The following is a 21,745-nucleotide window of genomic DNA, read 5'->3' on the forward strand; positions in this document are numbered from 1 at the left end:
CTATTAATCTGTTTCTTCACATTAGTCAAGACTATTTTTTTTTAAAGATTTATTTACTTATACATACAAGAACTGGGGTACAGGATAGAGGTGTGGGAGGTGGGTGAGAGGATTCATCAGAGACAGAGTGGGGAACAGAACAGGCAGACTGACTGAAATACACTGCAGAGGGGAGCAGTGGGTGAGACAGGAGAGGTCTGTTGAGCCATGAGGGCTAGTTCCCTGGCCAAAAACTGAACTCATGCTGCAGTATCTGCGGAGAGCTTCATAGCACTGAGACTTTAACCTCTGCGCCACCAGGTAGGTCCCTCAAATCACATTTTTAAAAAACATTTAGAAATACACTGCATCAAAAATAAGGTAAGTAACTCAAATTACTTTTATATTTCAATTAGCATAATTTTTAAATTGAAGCGGAACCATCAATCTAGTATAGTCACACAAAGACACACATATAAGTAATTTACTTTTTCCTTACCAGAATCAATACCAACAGGGCCAAATAATTCATTAAGCTGAAAAGCCAATTCAGGAGGTAATGCCAGTTCTAGACAGTCTATGGTTAGAGACTTGGCCATCACTGGTGTGGGATTCAACATTTCAGTTTTATCTTCCTCACTAATTCCAGCTGACAAAGTACTCCCGGTCATTAAAATTTTTTCCATATCCTGTTCCTCTTCATTCATAAATTCTTCTGTATTAGAAAGTTTCACATAATCCTTTGGAAGATTTTCATTTTTCTTTATTTCAAAAGAGTCAGTAAAACAAATTTTTTTGTTTAATTCAAGATCTGAAGCGCTTGATACAGAATTTAAAATATCAGACAAACTCAAAGAATGTATGTTGTCTCCAACCTCTGTGACTTCCAGATTCTTTTCCATTTCACTTATGTCTTGAGAAGTGGTAGCTTTAAAAGTACCTGGAAAAGGCTGCTCAATGTTATATAAACCTGAAAGTTCTGCTTGACTATTAGGAAGTGCTTCATTTGTATTTAGATCTATAGTGACATTAGGAAATATATTTGCTATTAATCCAGATTTTTCATTAGTTATAGCTCTTGTTTCTGTCTGTTCTGTGTTTCCCTTTTCTGAATCACAGATAGACTGTACATTAGTATCACTGATACCAATGCCATAGCTAAATTCTAGCATAGAAGAATTAGAATCCTCTAGGATTCCTCTTTGGCTAATAACTTCCTTCAAATTCAATCCCAGAGAAAATGGTCCAATTTGTCCTTCATCAGATGGTTTTTGGTTATTTTCAACTTCTATATCTTCACATAATTTAGTTTCTGAATCTAATAAAAGGCTTGTGGCCCAAATAATATCTTTGTTACACCTCTCATATAAGTCTTTTAGGGCTTCTAATGAAAAAGATCCAAACAGTTTACAAAGAATGTTAAGATTTTCAGATTCATCAGCACTGGTAAGCTCACTTTCTTCAACATAGGTGCTTTTATCATACATTACCCTATATGGAATTGTTTCTTGAGCATGTAATTTTGTGTTAATATTGAAAGATTTTGGTTTAAATCCATCTAATCTTCCTGTTAATACTTTAACAGAATCTGAAGCACTAATTTTATTCTTTTCTATTTTCCATAAAAGAGCAAAATCCTGTGGCTCAGTCTGGGTACACATACCTACTTCTAGTCCAGAGATTTCTTTAGGCTTTCCTTCTGGAAAATCACCTAAAGTTTGTGATCCTACTACTCCAGGAATAGTTGGCCCATTATTCACTAAAGTAAGAGAAAATGTGTGTTGCCCATGAACCGTTTTACCTGGGTAAGTCTTATTGCCATGGGTCATTTCATTAGAAAGTCTTTCAGAACTTCCTAGAGCAGACTCACCCAATGTTTTCATTTCTTCAGTGCTTGTGCCCCAATAGGCCTCATGTGCTGTATATAAGGATATTTCATTCATACTGTCATTAGTTCCAAATTTTAGGTCAGGTTCATTTAAACCAGCTTTTGGCATTCTTGATCTGCGCTCTCTCTGAGCTAAAGAATCAGGTGAAGGCCAGTCACCCACAATGCTGAATGAGGTTTTTTCAGTATTTTTATAAGTATCATATTTACTATTGAAAGAATCTGAGGCATCATCACACTGTGATTTCTTGTCATTCTCTACACTTTCATGTGGAGATACTTGTTGCTGGACATGATCTAAATTCACAGACAAACTATTATCTAATACTTTGCGTGACTGAGGTCGATTATACTTTTTGTCACTTTGCACAGGTGAACCTTTTTCAGTTTTTCGGTTCCTTTTTATCCTCTGACCAATACTCTTATCAACTGGCCAGTCACCAACAAAGCTTGATAGCTCATGTCTTGGGAACTTTTCCAAAGTTGATTTGCTTTTTTGTTTTCCAAAGGTTTTTTTCTTTAACATTACTCGGTCCTCCAATATTTTACCAGATGAAGATTTTTCATTTTGAAGTGGTACAATATTTGAAAGGTCACAGTCTTCTAGGTTATTTTCACCACAGCATATGCTTGGTGACAAGTTCTCTACAAAACCACCTGTGTCGGTTTTACTATAATCTTTTTCGGAAGTCATTTCTACTTGCTCCTCTTTTTCACTTTTGTCTGTTACTTGGACTTTACTTTCAGAATCAGAAAAATACATGTCTGAAACTTCCGGAATGAAAGCACTCTGAATGTCAGGATTCACACCACTTATTTCTTTACTTCCTTTGTTTAAATCTGCATTTGGAAGGTATATAACATTCTCAGATAACACAGCTTCCTGAGTCACTTCAGGTTTCTTCTCTTCAATTAACTCTAGGTGCTTCAAAGACGAGGATAAAACATTTTCTTTCTCGGAGGTAATATCTTCATTGTCTCTTGGGCTGTAAGATTTTTTTTAAATATTACAATCAAGTTTCTTAATGTTGCCATTAATATTATGATTTAAACTAAAGAAATTTTCAACTGAAAGAGAAAGCACTTCACTCCTATTCCTTCTAAAAATTCTAGAAATAAAAAAAAATTCTAGAAATAAACTACATTAAAATTATAAAAGTGAATTCTGATCTTCATTTAATACACTAAAAACACATCGTTTTACTGTATCCCAACACCGAGCACAATGTTTGGCATATAGAAAGCACTCAAACTTTTTTCAAATTGAATAATAAACATGAGATTATCAGTCTATCTAGGTTTGCCTCTATATTACGTGTTTACTACAAAGGAAAATGCTAAAACTTCACTTAAATCAACTGATATGATTTACACAATTAGAGATATGAGAGAAAGGGAGGAAAGCTGTCATTTGAGAAGTCACTTGCTTTAAAACCATCCTTGATGTTTATTTCATATTCAGAGCACTTTTACCTAATCATTAAGTTTGTTTTTAATTTTTATTTAAGTAATATTGTATTATAACACTACATAAATCTGATGTAAGACTACATCTAAACACATAAACATCTACCTTATTTTTAAGATTGTTTGACAATGATTTCACAAGCTCGAAAATTATCACATCTTTTAAAATTATGTTTCAAATTAAAGTTTTATATACAGGAACTTCAATATACCTCATACTTCTGTCTTCAGAAGAATATGCACACAATTCAATACGCTCAGTTTTCTCTGGAACTGAAGAACTCATGATTATTGGCACTGAAACAAAACGTTGATAGTGCTCCAACATTCTTGTTATTTTTTCTTTGCTTACCCCATGAATATTCCGCCTGAAAATTAGTCAGAGAAAGGAAAATTGGTAATTAAGTTAAAAAAATAAATATATATCTCAAAGAAAGTATACATTTCTAATCAATTAAAAATATCAAAGCTTGTTTATTATGACACAATACATATTATTTAATTCTAATTGTCACTTTATTCAGAATATTTTAAATTACCATTTTCTTTATCATTCCATACAAAAAGACTGGAAAAGTCCAAACATCCTTTATCAACTTGGAAAAAGCTAACTGATCCTAATAACTTTAAAAGAGGTCATTCTCAAGCTCTGTAAAAAAAAAAAATCTCATATGAATATGATTACTTCAAGGTTTTAATTAATAACTACTGAGTGAAAAAATTCGACTACAGAGGCTTCTATTTATGCCAGTATGACAGACTAGATGTCCAGAAGGGCCCTCCTAACATAATAAAACTAGATTTCAAGTGAATTAAAGCAAACATACATTTTAATTCATTTTAAGTTGACGCAAAGAAGAAAAAATTCTCGTATTTGAAGTTCTGGATATCCAAGTAAGAAGTGTGTATATCTGTGCTTTCACTAATAGAGACTTACTTCTTTGTGTTTCTGTTTATGAGCTAACATTTAAGTTGAATCTATGGGACCATCAGCTCCCAAACTGGGGGTCCTTTTATTCATACAGCATCTGGATTTGCACTTGCCAGAAGGCCAGGCAGTATGCTTTAGTCTCTACAGGGTCTTGTCTTACCAAAAACATCTGTTGCAATTCTCCTATATGAGGTTGGATCCAGGGGCTAATATTAGCATTTGCCATGTGGGCAAATCTGGCTTTCATATTTACCTACCTCGATCTTGTCTGGTTTCAGATCACAGAGAAGCAAAGAGATAGAAAATATGAAAGAGAGGTTAAGAGACATAGACATAGAAGACAGAGCAAAAAGGTCTACTATACATCTAATGCAAGTCCCAGAAAGAGAAAAGAGTATATGGGACAGAAGCAATTTAAAGAAAAAATGTCTGAGAATTTTTCAGAACCAATGAAAGACACCAATCCCCTGATCTCAAAAACCAATCAAATCTCAAACAAGATAAATAAGAAATTCACAACCAGAAACAGTAGTGGAGTTGCCATTTATCAAAGATAAAAAGATGACATTAAAAAAACCGGAAATTTTAAAAGAACGTTATCTATAATTACAGCATACTTAACAATAAAAGAAGTCAGAAGAGAGTTAAATGCTATCTTCAATACAGAAAATATCAATGTAGAATATACACACCCAACAAAAGTATCTTATAAGAATGAGGGCAATAAAGGGATTTTCAGATTTTTGTTAAAAAAAAAAAGAGACATGAAGGAGGCCTACACTGTAAAGGAAATTCTAAGAGCTGAACATCAGGCAGAAGTAAACTCCCAGATGAAAGGTCTATGATTAATGAAAAATTAAGCACAAAGCAATTAATAACATGGGTAGAAAACAAATACTGTCAACATATTCTTGACATCATATTGTGTAACTTGGAAGTGTAAGAGCTAAAGTGTTTGAAAGTTCTTGAGTTTGTTAGAAGGCGAAACAAATGGCTGAAATTTAAAGTTTGCACAATAAAATTTTTAACATAACCACTGAAAGAATAAAAACAGTGTATAAAATTTCCAAGTTATCAGATAAAAGCCAAAGATAAACAGAGCAGATGTTTCTAAAACCCAGCCATTGTGGTTTCAAGAGATATACCTAAACACAAAGATACCAAAAGGTTGAAAGTAAAAGTATGGAAAAAGATGTCACACTCAAATACTCACTGAAAAGAAATTGGTTTAGTCCTATTAATATGAGACAAATTAGATTTTATAACAAAAATTAATATTAATGATAAAAGAAAATCACTGGTATAAAAATACTAAGCTTATGTTCTTCAAAAACATAGCTTGTGAATGAATATATAAAGCAAAAATAGGAAGAATTAAAAGGAGAAAGACATATTCAACATAAAGAGGAAGATTTCAACACACCTCCCTCACAGATTTTCTTTTCCCTCTTAAAAATTAATCCACCAAGCAAATTTTTTTTGAGCAAAGCTACAGGACATGTGAGCAACAAAATAAACATGATTTAACGATATACCAATACATGAAAACCAGTATACATTCTTATCAATCAAAAATGAAACTTTTATTAAAAAATGGACAATGAATTTGGCCATAAAATTCATCTTAAAATATCAAATTAGTATCAAACTGCAATTAGTATCAAACTGCAAAATCTTATCTATTGCAGTTAAGTTGAAAACCATTTTTTTTAAGATTTTATTTATTTATACAAGAACTGGGATACAGGCCAGAGGGGCAGGAGGGTGAGAGAATTCACCAAAGACAGAGAGAGGAGCGGAACAGTCAGGCAGACCGAAAAACACTGCTGAGGGGAACAGCGGGGCGAGACAGGAGAGGTCTGCTGCACCATGTGGGCTGCTCCCAAGCCAACCGGGAAGCGAACCCGCGCTGCAGAGGCTGCGGACAGCTTCACAGCGCTGCACTCAACCTGCTGCGCCACCGGGGGAGGCCCTGAAAACCAATTTTTTAAAGGATAAATTTAAAAACCTCTATTTATAAACATAGTGCCAAAGAACCCAAAGACTGAAGAATAAAATTAATATTTTTCTAATTTTATTTTATTAAAAAAAATGCTAACAAAAGGAGAGTATTATATACTTAAATTATGGGAACAGTTTATACACTCCCTAGAGAAATTTACAGCATCAAAAGATCATAGTAAAAAAATGACCTGAATCTTTCAGGTAAAGATTTTTCAAAATAATAGAACAAAGAAAAACAGACTTTTTTAAAAAGAACAGAATAGAATAAAAGAGAAGCAAAATTGAATTAAACATAAACTTTTACTAGAAAGATCAACCAAGTAAAGAAAGAGCTGTTTATCTGAATAGACTAATAAAGTCAGATCTCTGATTAGAATAATCAAGAAAAAAAGAAGGAAGATATACATAAATATACTGGGATTGAAAAGGGGAACTTATACAGATGCAGCAGAGATATAAATAATAAGAGAATACTATTATTTCAATAAACTCTTACTAAGACAGTTTCATAAGTAAATCTGCCAAACATTCAGTTATATAAACTCAGAAAAGAGAAAAATACTACTTAATTAATTTCATGAACCTAAAGCCATGATATCAAAGCCACACAGACAAGGAAGGAAAAACTTCCATCTCAATCATTTATACAGATGCAAAAACCCTAAACAAAATATTAGAAAATCAAATCTAGTAATATATCAAAATAATAAAAAGGAATGATGTACTGATATATGCTGTAACATGGATGAACCTTGAAGCATTATGCTAAGTGAAAGATGTTATACACAAAGGCCACATATTGTATGACTCCATTTATATGCAATGTACAGAATTAGCAAATTCATAGAACAGAAAAGCATGTTAGTAGCTGCCAAGGAAGCCGGGGAAATGGAAGTGGCTGACATCAGGTATGGAGTTTTTTTGAAGTGACGTAAACATTCTCTAGCTAGGTAGTGGTCATGGTTGCACAACAATATAAAAATACACTAAAATTACATTGACCTTTAGTTAATACTGAAATTAGCTAAAATTATCAAGAAGAAAATACCCTGACCAAACTTAAGTTAGGGCAATCACCAAGGGAATACATAGCACAAAGCAAAATACATTATATGTCTATGCCCTGAAACATTTTATTCAAACAATCAAATTTTAAAAATGTACTATAGGAGGAGAGGAAAAGAAGTGAAATACCTGGAAAACTGTACATCTGCAACCTTTTCCATCTATATCTCCTCACTTGTTTCCAACATTCTAAAGTTACTAGGCAGGAACAGTAATTTAATCCTCTCAGAAGCACATGGTCCAGACATGCCAAATGTAGGGTCTGTTCTAGTTTCACATACTGCCATTATTATTTTTAACAAGTAATAAAAAAACTGATTAACACACAACTGGAATTTTTCTGACTTTAATTAACTCAATTTTAGGGATAAAAAGATACAAATTCTTTATAAAATGGGGGAAACCCTACAGGCAATACAAAATTGCCACCAATTTTTAAGTGGCAAAGCTGCATGTAATCCATTTTGTTTCATTCATTATTTATAAAGTGAAAAAATCTAGATGGTCTATGACTCATGAAGTAAAAAACATGTTCCACAGCCTCCAAGTTTTACCTTGCAAGTTCCTTTGGTTTGAACCTCCACCATGTGTCTGGTTCCCGAAAAAGGACTTTATATTTATGTTTTTGAGACTACATACAAAAAAAAAAGACAAAAGCATTTAAAAACAATTACTTCTATGAAATTAAAGTCATTGTTTCCAAATTTACGGCATGTTAAAACTGAAAGATTTTCCAGTATTCATGAATGTGTTAAACTGGTAACATGCACAATCTCTTTGACTTAACAATTAACTTCTATAAATGTACGCTAACATTTGTGTAAGAGTAAAAAGACATATACACAACCAGGATATCCAATTCACTATTAATGTAATAACAAAAGAATACAACCAACTTAGTGGCTATTAATATGAAATTAGCTAAATAAATGAAGGTGCAACCATATAATGAAAATATTATACAATCATTTTTGTATTTTGTATGTGTTAATGAAAGAAGGCCCTTAACATAAACTGCTGCAAAAGTAACATACAGAATTTTCACATGGGTAAGAAAGGACTAGTCACATATTTGTACATGTATAGAAACTGCTACAGAGATTATCAAAAACAGTATTAAAAGCATCTATCTCTAGAGAGTAGGCCTTTAGACATTCTTTTTTTTGTGGTCTGCATATTTATCAGATGTATAAATAGTTTTAAAATTATCTTTTATTTTAAATTTTTTTTATAGGGCCTTTCTGGTGGCGCAAAAGTCTCAGGGTCTCCCTGGTGGTGCAAGAGGTTAAAACACAACCTATGAAGCTATCCGCAGCCACTGCAGCATGAGTTCGATGCTAGGTCAGGGAGCAACACATGTGGCAAGCAGACCTCTCTTGACTTGCCTGCTGCTCCCCTCAGCAGTGTATTTCAGTCGATCCGCCTGTTCTGTTTCCTGCTCCGTCTCTGGTGAATCCTCTCACCTCCCACACCTCTGGCCTGTACCCCAGTTTTTGTATGCATAAATAAATAAATCTTTAAAAAAAAAAAAGAATTAAAGTCTCAGCACTATCAAGCTCTCACCCACCACTGCAGCGTGAGTTCAATACCCAGCCAGGAAACTGACCCCCATGGCACAGCAGACCTTACCTGTCTCACCGGCTGCTCCCCTCAACAGTATATTTCTGTAGATCTGCCTGTTCTACTCCCCGCTCTGTCTCTGATGAATCCTCTCACCCCCCACACCCCTGGCCTACATCCCAGTTCTTATATGAATAAAAAATTTTATTTAATTTTTTAAGATTAAAAATTTAAAAATTAAATTTTTCATAGTTTTATAAATTTTAAGATTTTAAATAACTGCTTTTCTATTTTTCTAAACCCTGATAAGGCTATAATCGAAAAACCAGCTCTATAATACTTGTATACTGGATCTATCTCCTCTATCCATCTCTAGGATAATTGGGTTTAGCATTTTTCCCATCTCTCTGAAGGATCACTAGTTTTCCCTCTCTTCTAAACTGATTCCCATCATATTCAGCTATTTCTCCCATTTTATTCTCTCTCTCTCTCTTTTTTTTTTTTTTTTTTTTTTAAAGAAGCGGCACTGCAGAGGCTGCGGACAGCTTCAAGGAGCTGCGCTCAACCCGCTGTGCCACCGGGGAGGACTCACCCATTTTATTCTTAATCCTACTTTCCCTGTCAACTATTTTACCATTTCCCTGCTCCCATTTGCAGGAAAACATCTCAAAATAATTAATATATTCTATCTCCAATTCCCTTCCTGACCTTTCTTAAACTTACTCTAATAGGCTACTCCGCTAGAGTACCAAGAACAGAAACGACAAATTTGTCAACCTTGAAAAATGTTGAGGTTAAATCTCAAGTCCTCTCTTACTTGAACTTTAGCAGCATTTGTCACAGTTCATCACTCTCTTACATTTTTTTTCATTACACACATTGCTTTTCCTCCTCTGTACCAGGTGGATACTCAGTCTTTTTTTTTTTTTTTTTTTGCTAGTCCTTCCTTTTCACCCAAACCCCTTCTCACAACTGAATGCCCAGACTTAGTCCAATCTTGAGCTATATTCACTTTCGTGGCTGGGAAAAACAAACAAACAAACAAAAAAAAAAACCAGTCCATTCCTTGACTTTAAATATCATCCATATGGTAAAGATTCAAATATATCTTAGGCCAGAATTCACTTCTGAACTCCAAACACAAAGATCCAACTATTTACTCAACAAACAACATACTCAAATCCAAACTTTTAAATCCATGCCCCATCTACTCCAAAATTAGTCTATCTAAATCCTTCTCCATTTCAGCTCATGACAACCTTCAATTACATGAGCCCAAAGCCAACCCTGAAATCATACTTGATTCCTGCCTTTCTCTCACAACCGTATCAATTCAACAAGAAATTCAGTTAGCTCTACTCTCACTACACATGCGGAATCTAATCACTACTTACCATCACCTTCACTACTATCATGGTCTGAGTTACATAATGTCTTACTTTACTGCTGTAGCCCTCTAACTAGTCTTCCTGCTCCTTCCACAATCCCACCATTGTCAATGCTCAACACCTCACTTCTGTTATTGGTTAGATCACATAGCCCTATTCACAAGAATCTATAGATGGCCTAAAGTCTAATTAAGCCCCACCAGCCAGCATTTGAGTAACAAAGGGGCTAAGGATGGTGATTATCTTTTAAGAGTTGTTTAAAAAGGAAATATATATATATGACAGAGACTACATGTGCCTGTGACGCTGAAAATATTCACTATCTGGAGTCTTAAGGAAAAATTTGGCAAATCCATGACCTACTGATTTATTATTAAGATTTATTTATTTTTGCACACAAGAGCTGGGGTACAGGCCAGAGGTACAGGGGGGTGAGAGGATTCACCAGAGACAGAATGAGAAGCAGAACAGGCAGACTGACTGAAATACACTGCTGAAAGGAACAGTGGCCAAGACAGGAGAGGTCTGCTGCACCATGTGGGTGAGCTCCCTGGCCAGGGATCCAACTCATGCTGCAGCAGCTGCTTCATAGTGCTGAGACTTAATCCCATGCGTCACCAGGGAGGCACCCATCACCTACTTATTAAAAACAGTATGCATAATGCCGTAACAGAAGTAAGCAAGGATGCCATGAAAGCAGAAAGGACCCAATTCAACTTTTCAGTAACTTGAGGGCTAATTTCCTGGGGAAAAAAAAAAAAATGACTTCAAGCTGGAAAAAAAGAGGAAACTAGCAATGGAAATAGTTGAATTTACAGAAGTCTGGATTTCTCAAAATAGCAAATTTTTAAAAGAAATTGGGGAATAACAAAGGACCACCATGTTTTTATTCTGCCAAGAGCAATAAGTAAAAACAATTAAGTATATATGCACACATACACACACACAAACACAAAATACCATTGTTAACTTTTCATCCAAAGGTATCAAAAATCAGAAGACATCAAAAATCAAAAAACAGATCTCAGAATTTAAATATTAAATCCCAAAATTTGAAAATTGAGTATATTTAGCTTTACAGAAAAACTCATTTTGCTAAAGACTAAAGAAACCTCAGTTATAAACAGTCCAAGGACTGTGCTTGAGATGCACTTCTGGAATTAAACATCTCGCAGTAACTTCAAACCCACTAATACAGACTTATGACAACTTATGGTACAAACCAAAGCAACATATGGCTTCATTTCCCATGCCTGTAAGTTTGTATTATCTATTATTATAGGAGATACTTTCTTCTCAAATGCCTCTTTGGCTGGAAAACACAAACAGAAAATGACAAATTTTTTTAACAACAATTCTAAGTATTATCTTGATATTATAAAAACCTGATTTTGTTTTCATAATTTGAAAATCATAGCTATACACTGATTATGCAATTCTACTTTTTCAACTTTTTTAAATTCAGATTTAATTAACCTACAACATTACTTTCAGGTGTACATGATTCAGTATTTATATATATTGCAAAATAATCACCCGATGAGTCTATGTATTATCATAACTATGTATTATCTATGTATTATCTATGTATCTATGTATGAGTCTATGTATTATCATAACTATGTATTATCATACATAGTTACAGAGTATCTTTTTTTGTGCTGTTAATATCTACTTTCTTAGCAACTTTTAACTATGCAATACAGTATTATTACCTGTAGTCACCATGCTGTACAATACATTACCATGATTTATCTATCACATCACTGGCAGTTTCTATCTCTTGACTCCCTTCCCCCATTTCCTCCGACCCCCACCCCTGAGAACCACCAAAATCTGGTAGAGAAAAATCTATGAGTTTGGTTTTTTTTTTTTCCTTTTTAAGACACCACATAAAAAAAAATATATATATATATAAAAAAAGATACCATATATAAGGCAGATTATATAGTTATTTGTCTTTCTATTTGACTTCTCTTTTAGTATAATACTCTCAAAGTTGTCACAAATGGCAAGATTTCATTTTTTTTAGATGAATATTTCATTGTGTGTGTGCCTATCATACTTTATCCACTCATCCATTAATGGATACTTAAGTTGTTTCCGTGTTGTTGTAACGAGTCTACTCCTATATAATAGCTTTGAGTGTGTGAAAAATTAAAGTATAGGTAATGCGGAACGATAAATACTAAAATGATAGCCTACGGTTGGGAGAGGTTAGGAAGAAATGAGAAGTCACTGTTATTAGGTGTGAGAACTTTTGGGAGCAATTAAAAAAAAGTTCTAAAATTGATTGCGTCGATAGTTGTACAACTCTCTGAATATACTAAAACCATGTGATTTATATCTCATTATCTGTTTTTAAAAGTTCTACCTATTCATTTAATATTATTGCCGTGGCTGTTGCCGCAGTAAGGGCATGTTACACTATTGCTAAGCAATTTTCATTCTCATTCAACCTTTGTATCATTCCAGGGGGTTAAGCATTATGATATTTTACAGATGAAGACACCTGAGAGTATAAAAAACTGGCACAAGATAATAAAACTAGTAACTGGCAAATCCAAGATTGCTCTTCACATCACACACTTCCTTTAATTTTAGTTGTATTGGTATTTTTACATTCCTGAGTTCTCACTAATATTTAGTTGAAGAAAAAATACAGAAAAATGTAACAATGCCTGAAAAATCACCTTCAAAGTACATTTATCATAAAGGTTAAGTAAAATATTGTCTATATATGTTAATAAAAATTCCCCATATAAAATTCTAAACAATTCATGATAAAAATATATTCAGTGAATAAACAGCTACACTAATAAAGAAAATAAGTTTTTATGTATGATCTCTCTGCAGATTCACTTTGAGAAAAAGTCATTACTTTCACACTATCATCTATTAAAAAATGAAACCCATCTAGGAGAAGCTAATGGTTAACAATGCAAACTCTGTTTTAGGAAACAGCATTGCAACCATCTTCAGCAATTCTCAGGCCCCAAGAGAAAATCTGATTTACTTCTGCTGAGATCCCCATTGGTAAAAATCAAACATAAACATGACAGTCAATGTTCTAAGTATTTTAAAAAAATTAACTCATTTGATCTTCCTAACAACCCTCAGACTATCTCATTTACCCATAATTATGTAACATAAGAATTAACAGCTAAAATTTTTTACATATTATAAAAGAGACTTAAAGATAATTAACTTTTTAAAAGTTACATGTTTTTCAAAAAACAAACACTCAGTATATTCTTAATATTACCCAGAATCTGTGATCTATTCTTACCACGATTCTGGTTCCACTCATGTGCTTCTCCTAAGTATTTTACATCAAACTGATATTGTCCATTTATGTAAAAATAATCATCAGTACTAAGAATGATGCCACTTGGATTATCCTCTTGCAAAGTCCTGTGAATGATAAATGAATAATTTTCATTAACTTTTCTTGTAAATTCTCTCTCCAATTTTTATAAGCTCACAACCCAGATATATCCAAGTATTAAAAGAGTGAGAATATTGCAATATTTAAATAAATCATATTAGAAACTCCTTAAAAGAAAGTTTGACTCCCAAGAAAACTTATGCAGGGCAAGTCTATTTTGCTTTATGTAAATTTTTATTTCAGAAACTTTTATTTAATATTATACAGCATCTTACCCTTAACAATAAAAGTTTCAAGATTGACAAATGGTTAATTATGAAGGAACACTAGTAACTGAAAATGCTTTAGAACTCATATTGGTCTTAGAATCCCCTATCTGGTCTACTTCACCCACTCTAAGTACAAGGTCACTTCAAGGTAGGCAAGTATCTTGATACTCAACAGATACTCAAAAACTGATGATAAAATTATTTGTATACTGCTATATATCCAGTGAGTGAGCAAAAAACAACCAAAAATAAGATTACAGTCTATTAATTTAATCTGTTATATTATACAAAGTTAAAATAATTCTGTGGGTTTTTTTTTTTTGACATCTCCCTTTCCTGATTCTAGAATTTATATTTGACATAATTGAGGTACATACAAAAACTAGGCAGACAAAATTCATGGAGACATTACAAATGCTATCATTTTTGACCACTTGTAAAATATCACTATCCTCTCCTCCTAAAATGTGTACAATTATATCTAAAGATATAATCTTTGTGAATTTAATTTTCATAAGTATCTACTAGGTGCCAGGAACTGTTTGGAGCTCTGAGCATACATCAGCAAACAAAAACAAAAATTCTTACACTTAGGGAGTTTACACATACCCTTACCTTTCTAAGACTCCTACTTTATTGTTGTAATTTTTCTCTGAAATGAAGTACCATTGTTTTACATCCTTGCTAGTGTTTGGACAGTCGAGGATTTCCTCCCTCCGGTGTAGTCACAGTAGCACTCCCAACACCCAAGCACCCAGAGTCCTCCATGAAAATCCACTGTGCTTCCCAACCCCCACTCCACTGATGGACACCTCACATCTATGGCCAGTTTTCAAGGGTTGGTTTTGTAGATTGTCTTTGACCCTTTGGTTTCTCTATATTCCTTATAGAAGTGACAGATCCAGTATTTATCTTTCCATTTTAGGCTTACTTTGTAAAGCTCTTACTTTAATCCTCTCCCTTTCTCTTAAGTCTTCCCTTCTCTGATACTTCCTCTTCACACTTTAAACATGTACACATCTAAACCATCTTAAAAAACTGTAACCATTCAAGGACCCCTTGCAACTACAACCCAACTTTCCTCCTTCCCATAACTTCAACATTACCAATATTTCCTTTACCCTTCTGTCGTCCACCTTCACAAGCCAAGAAAATTGTTTTTAAGATATGCATTCATGACCTTCTTTCTAATAAATCCAAAAGCCTTTTTCCACCTCTCATTTTTCCTGGAACTTGCACACAAGTTTAATACTATGGACCGGTCTCTCTGCATATCCCAGTTATTTCTATTCATTCAAAAAATATTAGTAAGTGTCTACTTTGTGACAAGCACTTCTTTTCTTCCCTTCTCTAACTTTTAGTTGTTCCTGTTCCAAAGACCTTGAAACCTAGTGCTTCAAACCTGTGTTACAGCTCTAGTAGTACCTTTAAGGATCGCTTCCATTCCAATCACTTTCATGAAACGCATTTTCATGGCTGACTGTAGTAACCATAATATTAAATTCAAATGATTTATTATTGTTCTATTATTAAATAAAAATAAGAAAAGCTATGTCTACAAAAGAATATGCTTATAAGTGTGTGAGCACAATGTGGATATTTACTGGAAGATAAATCTAGACCAAAAAAGCTTATCAAAAACAAGTGGAGGGCCTTCTGGTGGCACAGGGGTTAAAGTCTCAGCACTATCAAGCTATCACCAGCCATTGCCCAGCATGACATGAGTTCGATCCCCAGCCAGGGAGATAACCCACATGGCACAGCAGACCTCTCCTGTCTCACCCGCTGCTCCCCTCAACAGTGTATTTCAGTAAATCTGCCTGTTCTGCTCCCTACTCTGTCTCTGGTGAATCCTCTCACCCTCCCGCGCATCTGGCCTGTACCCTGGTTCTTGAATAAATAAATAAATAAATCTTGTTTAAAAAAATAATTAAAGGTATCATATTTTGCAATAAAAAAAATCATTTAAAATTTAAAGTTCTCTGATGGCCAGTGATTCATCCAATGCTCTCTTCCTTCAAATCACACATTTCTGAAAGTACTATTTAACAACATGCTACAATTCAAATTCCTAACTACCAGTAGAAATTTTGTAGTTAAGATTTCCTTGAATTCAAAATCAATTATAGGTCTTTATAACAAGTTGAGCTCATCTTTCCATCAAACTATTTTTCTTAACATAAGGTTATTTCTGTTTATTTTACAAGGTCACAATCTTGGAATCATGTATAATTTCTTCATCTATTCTGACTCAAAATTGATTATTCTGAAAGAATTCAATAAAAACTTCTGGAGAAAGTGGTGTTATAAGCTACAAAGTTAGGGGGAAAGAGTAAACAGAAAAGTTTAGGGGTCACTAAGCATCTCTAGAAAGCAACAGCATTTCACATTTCAAACACCCTGTTATAAACGCAGAGATTCAGATTTATGCATTACTTTTTTAAAACTGAATTAAACTTCATACCTTGCCAAAAAAGATTTTCCTGATCCTGGAAGCCCTCTGAGAAGAACAAGAACTAGTCCAACATAAGATGTCTTCTTTCTTACAACCTGAGAAACTGGAGTTTCCTGTATTTGATAAGCACTTGTTCCCTCTTTATTCCTCCAAACCTTTGTTGGGGAAATAACTGGTGATGGAAAAGTATAGTTGACAGGTCTCCAGTGTGCAGCTGTGGTTACAACAGGAGCTACAAAGCCATGGTTTCCTTGAAAGAGGTCAAAGGTAGGAATCATTGGATTCCACATTGGCGGAGGTGGTGGAGGAGGAGGCAGCAGCAGAGGGAGAGGGGTAAGTACTGGGCAGTAATTCACATCCTTCCCCGTTGGTACCAGGTCAGCGTGTTTGTGTGGCTTGAAACTAAATTCTTCAGATGGTACAAACACATCAGGAACAGAAGTAGATTTCTGATCCCCAGCTATACCTGGTAAACCAAGCGCTGGATTTTGCAAAGTGAGGTTTAAAGGTGCCTGAGGTTTGTTGGCATCCAAATCTACAGGGTCTTGAGAAAACTGAACCTCAAAACCCTCAGATTCTAATAGGTCTTTCTGTGGATGACTAAAATTACTGCAGTCCCCGGTAGTCTCATTTGCTACATTTAGAGAATTACTGAGAAGAGAATCTTCCAATGTCAAGGTGTTATCCTTTATAAAACTTTCAGACTCATTAGAAGCTGAATGTGAAGTTAAGGGGTTTGAACTTAACATAGATGCAGAATTCTCTAAATTTTCATTGCTCAAATCTGTATTTTGTGTAGAAAGAATGGAAGTCATACTACTTGAATCCAAATTTATAAATGCATTTGTGCCACTAAAACTATTAACATCTTGCAAAGGCAAAAATGAATATGCCTGGTCATCAGTAGTGTTCAATTTCTCAAAAGCATTCTGTATTAAGGAATCCAAATCTTCAGTTAGCTGCATGTCCAAAAATGAATCCATTTTTGAATCTTCAATCTCTTCTTGAGGGCACTTTTCCATTATTTCACTTCCCACTGCACTGACTTGGTTCCCAGAAGCAATGCAGCTTTTTGAAGGAGATTCTTCTATCGTGGCATCAGTGGCAGATAATTCTAATAGACAATCCATGGCATTTTCAACTATACAACAATAGAACAACAATAACAACAAATATATATATGTATTAAAGAAAGTAAAATGTAATTTAATTAAAATCCATGTAAAATTTTACAGGATTCTGTACTAAATGGAACATAGAAAAAATTGTAGTCGTTTTCAATAACATTTTATTAATTTAACAGTCTATATTGTGAAAGAGCTAAATGATGAACAGGCACTGTTGTTACTTTCAGACACCAATAATAGGTTACTAAACTGCCATCAAGTAGATATTACCTGACAAATTTTTTAGTAAATGTAAAAATATCTGTAATTATTTGGATTAATTTATAAAGATCTTAAAACAAGTAGATTTATAAATAAATACTTACTTATGCACAATCTATTAAAATTAATTTCCTGATAGTAAACTCCTAATAAACCTTACTGTCTATATGGTCCATGCTATGAATTTCACTTAATGCAAAGAATGTCTGAGCATATATTCCATAGCAGACATACTTTGTACAAAGTAAGACAGTTTTTATTACATTTAAAGGATTTTTGCATTCTAATGAAAATAAAAATAATTACATTATAATACAGATTAAATGATAGACACCTTTAATAATATACAAATATTTATAGCAGTCTTACAGGAAAGTAAAGAAAGTTTTCTCATTTTTTTGTCAGGGGTTAAGGAAACAGTGAAATGAGATACAAATTGGGGAGATTAGGCATTGCAGGTGCCAGGATTCCCTGTGAGCTGGGACTTGAAGATTAAAAAGAAACTTATCGGATACAGAAGGGAAATGCAAAGCCAGTCTTGAAAATACAAAGCATGTTTAAAGTATTAAGTTGGTTAGAGTGTAGGTACAGGATAGTAATGGAGTTAAAACTAGCAAGGAAGAGGGATGTGACATTAGTAAGGGTTCTGCATGTCATGTAAGAAATATAATTTTGTTTTCTGAGGGAACTTGACATGAAATCTCCTGTCATAGCATTTGGTTAGAAGCTTTATAAACATCACCTCAATGAATCCTCAAATAATACTATGAGGTATAACATGCTGAGCAAATTAATGATGAAAATGAAGTTCAAAAAAATGAAGTTCAAAAAGTACATTAATTTGGCTCAAATCACACAGATAAGTGATAGAGCCAGAACTACTATGTCTGACTCCAATGCTGAGCTCCTTCTGTTACAAATAGTTGGCTACTTGAATTGTTAAGCATTTGGAATTTGGAGCTTTTTTGTTTAATTTTTGTGAGTTCTTTTAAGGAAAGTAAATATGGAAACAGTACAGTAGCTAACAGCTCTGGCCTGGAGTCAGAACACTGGCAGTTAAATCCCTACTGTTGGTTCTGACACTCTGAACAAGTTACTTAACTTTCCTACATCTTGATTTTCTCAGTTACAATATGGGGTTAATAAAAGTACCTACCTCATAGGGTTGTTGTGAGGATTAAATGAGATTATCCATGAAAAAAGTGCTGTGCACAAGGACTGGCACCTAGTAAGCACCCAATTAATGTTCCCTTAAGAAGAAAAACAAAGAGGGATTGGAGGGAGTAAACCTGATAGAGAGACCAGTTAGGAGATTATAGCAATACTACAAAGGCTAGAAAAAGGAAAAAGGAAAGGAATAGAAAAGAAAATATGAGCTATTTCTATGAAAAAACTACATGGACAGAAAATCTGTAAAAGAAAATATCAACCAGAAAATTTTAAGTGTATATAATAAAAAACAGTAGTGAGTCAAAGCAAAAGATCAAGATGTAACTGTAGTCCATGAAAGAAGAGTCCTTAGAGTGTTCAAAAAAATTAAAACAATAGTATAAAGCAACAAAAAGCATATAAACAAACAATTCAAACAAGAATATAAGAATTAATGATCATGGCAGGGGAGGATGAGGGAGAGGGATGGGGGGGGAGGAGCACGGGACTGAGGTGATGGTGCACGGGTGCCTTGGGGAAGGAAACTCTATGGGGACTACACCTGAGGGGGTGGGGGGAAGCAAATATTGTTTAAAAATGAACAATGATGCAAAAAAAATTTTTTAATAATATAAATAAATAAATAAAAATGAATGATCATGTACCAAAAAAGCTGAACATTCCTCTTTATTAAAAAGAAAAACACAAATTAAGGTGCGATTCTATTCCCCTTAAAAATACTATATAATAGTGAGAAAACTGCAGTGAAAATACCACACTTATACAGTATATAAATCAGCACACTGCTTCAGGAGACAATTTAGCAGTATGTTTCCAAAGAGCCACAAACTGCTCTTATCCTGTGACACAAAAGTTAAACTTTGAGACCAAGAGAAAAACATCAAAAGAAACGGCTGTTTGTACCAAAACATTCTTGGCAAAACTAGTTATTCATGAAAAACTGAGATATAACTAAACAAATTACAATACAACTCAGTGGAATATCAGAAAACTATTAAAAATAAGGATTATGGCAACACTGAAAGAATGTTCAAGTTTCAAATACAGAACACATTTCATCAAAGCTATTATTCAAACTACCCAAAATATTAGTATCATGAATAAGGCATAAAGAAGAGCTTATAAAAGAGCAATATGTTTTTTGTAAGGATAGTATTTCTCTTATAAATTCTCATTGCTATATTAGAATACATTGAAACAAATAAATTTTAAAGACATCAAAATTAGTAAATACTGAAATCACACTTATAAAATTTTATACACTATCATTTCTCAGTACGATGTGGACTGATAAAAAATGGTTTTCTACATACATAACCTAACAGGATAGATAAGATATGCTCATGTCATAGTTCATGAAATGAATAAAAATGGAAGTTCATCACCCATTAACAAAACTTCCCAAATCTGCAATAAGAGTAATACCAAGCACCAACATTTATTATACTTATCCAGTCAACTTTGATAGTTCCCCACTGTCTGCAATCATACTTGTAAACTATGTAGTATAAGTTATAAGTAACTTAATAAAGACTTCACAAAATAAAAAACAAAAAGCAAATTCAATCCTTACTTAAAATGTACTATTAAGTACATACTTAACACGAGAGACCCAGAGAGGTCAGGTAGCAGAATTAGAAATCCAGCCCAGTTTCTTGACCTCAAAGGTAATATTCTGAAATGACATTGTTCCACTACCCTCAACTCTTAATCAGTTCTTATTCCCACAATTATAATTACCTTTTCACTCAATAAATATTTACTGAGTCCCTAATATGAGTCATTTGCTATTTCAAGAGTTGGGAATACCGTGTAAAATAAACCAAATTTTAAAAATCTCTGTCTTTATGGAGCTTACATTATTAAGACAGTGGTTTTCAACTGAGGAAGATTTTTGTCTCCCAGGGAACATATGACAATATGTGGAAGCACTTTTAATTGTCACAACAGGGACAGGGAGTGCCATTATCATCTAATGGGTACAGGCCAGAGATGCTACTAAAAATCCTACCATGGCATTGAGCCACTCACAACAAAGAATCATCCGGTCCAAATGCCAATAGTGCCAACCTGTTTCTAGAGGGAAGAAAAAGAAACAAAACAGAACATGATATCTATACATACACCTTACATCTAGAACTATAGACTTCCTAAAGGAAGAAACTGTATTTTTTCATATCTCTCATAACACCAAATTCTCATTCCTTGACCACAGCAGATGCCCAATAAAACAGAAATGAGTCATTTTTCTGTATTACTACTGGACACGGCTTAGTATAGTAAGTCTTCTTATAAAATATAAAGAGTTCAAACTAAACTTTTTCTCACCTTTGAAATCACATTCAGAAAGCATCAAATACACTACATCAGGATCCAGATCAGAAAACATCTCTGACATACTGGTGAAGAGTTCCTCCTGATTAATTTTTGTCTCACACATGGAAGGGAGAGTAGTGGTTGCCTCCTCATGACTAGCAACACTGGATACAACTTCCTTAGAGTTTGAAGTCTTCCGAAAAGGATTTCCCCCAAGATTTTTCCTTTTCCTTGGCATTCTGACTTTCAAAACTAAAATGTTTCCCTGTTTGTATTTAGGATGTTTGATATTTAAGTCATACCTCAAAGAAAACAGGGTTAAATATCTTGCACAATCCAGCAGTAATAGGACCTAAAATAGAAAGCAAGTAGAAACACTGAGACTACATAGTTACATTTCTATTTCTAAAATCGGAATGAAATCTTTATTTAACGCTAAGAAAGTACCATCAACTCTGTCAGCAAAACCAAAAAATA

At 33.8% G+C, this 21,745-nt stretch overlaps 1 protein-coding gene across 1 annotated transcript in view; it reads right to left on the bottom strand.

Annotated features, from left to right (window-relative positions):
- The window catches only part of N4BP2 (NEDD4 binding protein 2), a gene marked incomplete at its 3' end in the record, with an annotated part of 41,757 nt that extends 20,230 nt beyond the window's left edge, over positions 1–21,527 (bottom strand). The window contains exons 1-7 of the mRNA XM_084233311.1: positions 21,281–21,527; positions 16,404–17,535; positions 13,572–13,696; positions 11,506–11,594; positions 7,889–7,965; positions 3,547–3,702; positions 479–2,853 (exon numbers count right to left, since the gene is read on the bottom strand). Of these exons, the coding sequence (XP_084089437.1) occupies positions 479–2,853; positions 3,547–3,702; positions 7,889–7,965; positions 11,506–11,594; positions 13,572–13,696; positions 16,404–17,535; positions 21,281–21,506 (4,180 nt within the window). The 5' untranslated portion in view covers positions 21,507–21,527. The remainder of the gene's footprint in view (positions 1–478; positions 2,854–3,546; positions 3,703–7,888; positions 7,966–11,505; positions 11,595–13,571; positions 13,697–16,403; positions 17,536–21,280) is intronic.
- Positions 21,528–21,745: the final 218 nt, after the last annotated feature.

This window comes from Talpa europaea (genome assembly GCF_964194135.1).
Source record: "Talpa europaea genome assembly, chromosome: 5".
Taxonomy (NCBI): domain Eukaryota; kingdom Metazoa; phylum Chordata; class Mammalia; order Eulipotyphla; family Talpidae; genus Talpa; species Talpa europaea.